General features: G+C 37.6%; 2 protein-coding genes and 1 non-coding gene across 7 annotated transcripts in view; all 3 read left to right on the top strand.

The window, feature by feature from the left end:
• The window catches only part of CKAP5 (cytoskeleton associated protein 5), a 537,335-nt gene extending 531,136 nt beyond the window's left edge, over positions 1–6,199 (top strand). For all 5 annotated transcript variants that reach the window (XM_042446954.1, XM_042446955.1, XM_042446956.1 and 2 more), the window contains 4 exons: positions 1,021–1,194; positions 2,525–2,645; positions 4,504–4,683; positions 5,809–6,199. In XM_042446954.1, the coding sequence (XP_042302888.1) occupies positions 1,021–1,194; positions 2,525–2,645; positions 4,504–4,683; positions 5,809–6,000 (667 nt within the window). In that variant the 3' untranslated portion in view covers positions 6,001–6,199. The remainder of the gene's footprint in view (positions 1–1,020; positions 1,195–2,524; positions 2,646–4,503; positions 4,684–5,808) is intronic.
• Positions 1–6,205, top strand: part of AMBRA1 (autophagy and beclin 1 regulator 1) — a 346,870-nt gene that overhangs the window by 251,302 nt on the left and 89,363 nt on the right.
• LOC121920148 lies at positions 2,695–2,805 on the top strand. Its single transcript, XR_006101679.1, has one exon. It is a non-coding gene; the product is annotated as a small nucleolar RNA SNORD67 (small nucleolar RNA).

Here is a 6,205-nt window from a genome sequence, read left to right as displayed (position 1 = left end):
CCATTGGAATGGACACTGCTAGAGGCATTGATTCTCCAACTTTGCACTACCTTAATTCCTCCAAACATGCTTCAGAGGGCTGGGACAGGAAATCTGCTTACACAATGCTGGGTATTACCCAACATTGAATTAAGATGTAAATCTTTGAAACCTTTTCTGGAAACTGATTGTTTCTTGTTGTACCTAATGCCATATGCTGTTCATGTTCTAGAATAACCATCTTGTATGTAGTACCTAGCAAAATAGTCAAGTTAAATAGGAAAAAATGTAAAACTTCTCCAGCTAAAGTGCCTTGGAGAATTTGGGCTTGAAAAGGGCATGTTTACTGTAGAGCCCTTTGCCTTTACCAAAAAGAAAAGAAAAAAAAAAGATTCAAATGATGAATTTACCAGCATTGTATTTTACATAATGAGTTTATCACAACACAGTAGTGCTTATATTACTTGGTGTTCTGAAACCTGTAATTGTAGGTGGAAACCAGCATCTCCTTAATAAACCTGCTAAAAACTTCAGATTGCCAGTTGCTAGGGCATTGAATAAAGTTCTTTAGCTGTGTTGACAGTGGATTTCAATCTTCTGGATTATTGCATTCACTGATAGTGATAGGTAGGAGTTTGTAAATTGTGGCTTGGTTTAGAAATCATATTATTTGTGGTCATTGCTGACTGCTGTGATCCCCCCCCCCTTTCATCTTTCTCAAGTCCTAAGCAAGTTCAGAGGGAAATCGAGAAACCTCTCCTTTTCCCTCCTGACTTTTCTGTGAAGTTCAGAGAACTTTGTGAAGACAGGAATAGTTTCTCTGGCAAAACAAAATTGTGATTTCCACAAAATCACAGTATTTTGCAGCTTCTGCAGAATCTCAGAAAGAAGAAAGGAAATGTACTCTTTCTAAAGTTACTGTATATGCAGCTCACAGAGAATTCACAGTGGATGGGGTGGAGCAATCAACACTAGTAACCTAATGAGTAGGATTTTGGAACTCTGCTAATGAAAAAAAAATGCTCTTCTTGGTTTCTGTAGCCAAGCACGTAACATGGGTGGCCACCCAGAGACAACTCACGCTGTTCCGCGGGAGTTTCAGCTGGATCTAGATGAGATAGAAAATGATAATGGCACTGTGCGATGTGAAATGCCAGCACTTGTTCAGCACAAACTGGATGACATCTTTGAACCTGTCTTGATCCCTGAACCCAAGTAAGTGCAGATGGACGGTTACTAAGAACCAACAATGTTGAGGATAATGAACATCTCTCTCCTCCCCCCCCCCCAGTCTGCTTATCTTCCTCTTCCATCATGGGTAAGAAACTTCAACATAACAATTCCCCAGCCCCTCATTTGACCGTGGGAATGAGGTAAAACACTCTTGAGTGGTGGGGATTTTGGCACTGTGGGGTTAAAATAATGTGTGTCCTATTTGAACATAGAATTCAATTTAAATCTATTACATGGCAGAACTTGATGATGGTAGGGGCTCGTTAAATGGGTGTGTATTATGTTTCTTCATTGTCCTACATGGAGGCTTTGTTTATATAAGATGAAGCTGTATTTCCACCAGCTTTGCCTGCAGGTAGAGATTTTTGAAAAGTAGAAGCATTAAATGGTACACTTCAAACAAGAAAGGCTTTCAAAATGCTGAACTTTCATATATCTTTTTATTTCTGTTGAACGCTGTCTTCTTCCCCATAATATCTATATATGCATCTCCTTACACATTGGGCATCTCGGGAATCATATATATACTCACTAGGAAAGAGGATATATTTTTAGCCTTTAATGCAGTGGTTCCCAACCTGTGGGTCGAGACTCCTTTGGGGGTCAAATGACCCTTTCATGGGGGTCGCCTAAGACCATTGGAAAACACCTATTTAATTACAGTTATGAAGTAGCAACGAAAATAATTTCATGGGTTTGGGTCACCACAACATGAGGAACTGTATTAAAGGGCCGCGGCATTAGGAAGGTTGGGAACCACTGCTTTAATGGCTATGGTAAAGAGAAGAAGGTGAGACAACTTGGGGTTACTTAAGAGCTTTTTACAAAATCTGCAAAAGGCTGGCTAGAAATTTTTGAACAAGAGACTTAATGTCCATCCCATTTTGTAACAATCTCTACCTGTTGTTTTCATTCACCTAGTCCTTGAAAAATAGTTCTTTTTGTAAGTAGAATACATTTTGAAAATAATCAGGGATGTCAACAGTTCTGCATAGTTACAAAACATAGTTTTGAAATTTTCTTTAACAAATACAACACTTTTGCAGGTGATTTGTTGGGATTTCCCCTTATAACATGGCTTTGGTTTATTAGTTGAGGCATTGCATTTCATAAATAGTATTAATGTGCACTGCCTCAGAAATTAATGACAATTTGCTGTTTCATCCCTAAAAAGTGGAGGTGAAGTTTTGAACTAAAATGGCAGAAATGATTTTATGGCTGCCATTTTATTTTAATCAATTTGAATCTTAAGTGCAAGGGCTGTGCTATTAAGTGTGTTGCCCCCTTACTATTGCATTCTTTCTCCACCCAGGATTCGTGCTGTGTCTCCACACTTTGATGATATGCACAGCAACACAGCTTCAACAATCAACTTCGTTATTTCCCAGGTAGCCAGTGGTGACATAAATACTAGTATCCAAGCTCTAGCACAGGTAAGTCGAGCATTTGTTGGTTATCACTGCTAGCAGTCAGGAAGTAACTTGCGAGAGTGATGAGTTGCACATTTGGTGGAGCTGAGTGTCAGTTGACACAAACTCCACTCATAACCCCCCTGATGACAAAGTCAAGTGCACAGGGGCCATCTGACTCGCTACACTCAATAACAAGGTAAACAATAAAATAAATTTTAAAAATATTGGCAACATAATATTTAAAATTTCTTGAAGCAGTTGATTTCTGTATTAAATGTTGATATAGTAGTGTTTTGTAGCACCTACTCCATTTATAGCACTTACTCCATATATGGGTTGATTCTCCCTTATCTAAAATACCAGGGGTGTTTTGGATTTTGGAATACCTATTTGTATGCCATATCTGGTGAGATACCTTGGAGATGGACCCAAATCTATACACAAAATTCATTTATCTGTCATATGCACCTTATACATATAGCCTGAAGGTAATATTTACACATTACAATGAATCATCAGAAAGCAAAGTTGTCTGTGGCCCGGTACAAATGGGTGATTTGCGCTGTCCTGCCAGGGAACTAGGGTTAGATAAGGCTGGGCATTTACATGCTCAGAAGCCCTAGTCCACCAGCACGCCGCCATGATGGCTCGCCCCCGTCTACACGGGCGGTGCCATGATGGCGCGAATGTGGTATTTTACTAGCCCATTATATATAATGGGATTTGATCATCCACAGATTTTGGTATCCATGGGGGGTTCCACAACCAAACCCATCAGATACCAAAGGTCCACTATACATCATTTATTGTCTTGCTTTATTAACTGTGGAAGCTTCTGTTGGGATGGCTATATGCTGTGTGTTGCAGTTGTGTAGCAGTGTTCATGAATGAAAAAAAAATGAAATTAAAACAATGGACTGTCTACCACTGCTGCTGTCACTATACATGGCCAGATGCTTCAAATGTGTACATTGGTTGTGACTTCCAGAATTGCTGATTTTCTAAGAAATAATGAAATAATAGGAAAGAGATGAACTTGGTTATATAAGGTGATTAAAATTTTAGAAGAGAAGCATAGAGTTTAGACAAATACGGAATAAGGTTGTAAAATGGAAAGGTCATAATTACAAAGTATTAAGATAAATAAGATAGTAAACTATATAAGTGAGCTTAACAAGAATTAGATTCGGGACTATTACAACTTAAGTAGATGTGGTGAACAATAACATACTAGCAATAGAAAGCCAATATTAGAGGGGAAAACAAATTGGCAAAGGGTAGAAAGGAAGTAAGGAATAACTGTAGAGTAAGAAAGTGTTCGAAGGTAAGAGTATGTGAATAGATGGTGAGTGAAGGGAATCTGAAGTTTGATAAGGTTAGGGAAGATAGAGAAATAAGAAAGTAATAAGAAAGAATGAGGAAGAAGAAGAAGGGGAAAGATGGAAAAGAAAGTAAAGGAATGTTGAGAAAGTCAAGCGAAGTTAAGAAGGGAAGAATTATGGATGAAAAGAGAGGGGGAAAGGAGGGTTCGTAGTAGAGGGTTTTAGAAAGAGAAGAATAGTTGAAGGCCATCATTGTCAAATATATTAAACAACAAGCTATGATTGTAAAACAATATAGATAGTGCTATGTATGTTTGAAAATATGTATTTGTGTTTGTGTAAAATTGCGATTGTATGATTAGGATAATGTACTGTATGATATCTGATGTTTTAAAAAGATTTTAAAATCTCTAATAAAAATATATTTTTTTAAAAGAATGGTATAAAACTGAATAAGAACAGCTTTACTTTTGCATCATTCTCTTTGAAGTATGTTGATGCCAATACGATAAGTACTGTACAATATGAAGAAAAACAATTATTGTTTCTTCCTGCAGATTGATGAGGTTCTAAGGCAAGAAGACAAAGCAGAAGCTATGTCTGGCCACATTGACCAGTTCCTAATAGCTACATTCATGCAGCTCCGGCTTATTTACAATACTCACATGGCTGATGAAAAACTGGACAAAGATGAGATTGTCAAATTGTACAGTTGCATAATTGGAAATATGATTTCGGTAAGGCTTTTGTTCTTTGGAAATGGAAAGGAAACTTCAGTCATTTGCAACAGGGAAGTTAAATCATCTTGTCTTTAGTTAATTTGTTGTGCTATATAACAGCCTCTTAACAAGTATTCTAGCAATCTTATTCCTAATAAGTGTAAGTGTCTTTGGAATCATTATAGTTACCACTATACTTATGTAACAAGCAACACTTGTTGAAATTCCTACTTCTACACAACTATTAGAGTCCTCTCCAGTTTTCAATATGGTAGTCCTAATGTAGGGGGAGAAATACAACAATTAAATTCAAGAATCTCATTTAAAATTTAAGACATCCTCTGGGTATTTTTTCTGTTGAGAGAATGTGATGGTACCATCAAGTATGTAATAGTAAATAGATTAAGGAAAGAATTGCAGAATTATCTCAATCATCTTAATAGCAATAGCAATGGCAAGTACATTTCTATACTGCTTGTCAGTGAACTAGCACTCCCTAAGCAATATGTAAACCAATTGCCCCCATAAGCTGGGTGCTCATTTTACTGACCTACAGAAGTCTGGAAGTCTTAAGTGGATGCTTAAGCCCTGCCTGGGATTGAGCTCACAGCCTTGTGGCTTTGAGTGGCTGCAGTACTAGCATTTAACCACTGCGTCACCAGGGCTCCTCCTTATCAGAATATTTTCTGATAATTTTATTTAAAAGGTTCAGTGAAACATACATACATTGCTGATAGCCCTAAGTCCATAAAGAATATATATTTCCTGCATAACTTCTGCTTAGATTGGAGTGGAGCAACTTGGTCCAGGGTTGGAATCCTGTTGGTTAACCCAACTAGAGTAGACCCGTAACATCAATTGTTGAATAGTTAGTCAAATATGGAGGTAAATCCACATGATTCAGTGAGTCTGTTCTAGTGAGGACTTACAGTAGGATTTATTCCCAACTGTTTTTTACTCAAATTCCCTCAAACCTCATTATAGTGTGTGGTGGGAAATGTGGGAATTGTAGTTCCAAACAGTGATGGAATAATCTCTGCCATAAAGTTTAGACAACACAAGAAACTGAGTTCTGGAAGGAGAAGCTTAATTGCAGTGTTTTATCCAGAAGTCTGGTATCTAACTCTTGAATTCAATTGACAGCTATTTCAGATTGAAAATTTAGCCAGAGAGGCATCTGCGGGAGTGTTGAAGGACTTGATGCATGGCCTCATTACTTTAATGCTAGATTCAAGAGTTGAAGATCTAGAGGAAGGTCAACAGGTTATCAGATCCGTCAATCTCTTGGTGGTTAAAGTTTTGGAGAAATCTGACCAAACCAACATTTTGAGGTAAATCTGTGCAAAATTCAAAAACCCAAGAGGGTCCTTCATTATGTTGCTGTAACCTTCTGCCACAAAACTGAGCACTTACTGTAATTTGAGCACATTTTCTTGGAGTACTTCACTGTCTCACTTGGTCTTCCTCAGAATAAATGACTTGTTGATCCCTTCAATTATTGAATAAAACAGATTAGACTAAACAGTTTTTTCAGGATTTA

Source organism: Sceloporus undulatus, chromosome 1 (genome assembly GCF_019175285.1).
Source record: "Sceloporus undulatus isolate JIND9_A2432 ecotype Alabama chromosome 1, SceUnd_v1.1, whole genome shotgun sequence".
Classification (NCBI taxonomy): domain Eukaryota; kingdom Metazoa; phylum Chordata; class Lepidosauria; order Squamata; family Phrynosomatidae; genus Sceloporus; species Sceloporus undulatus.
The sequence above is the reverse complement of the archived record's forward strand: the minus strand, read 5'-3'. Positions and strand labels throughout refer to the sequence as shown.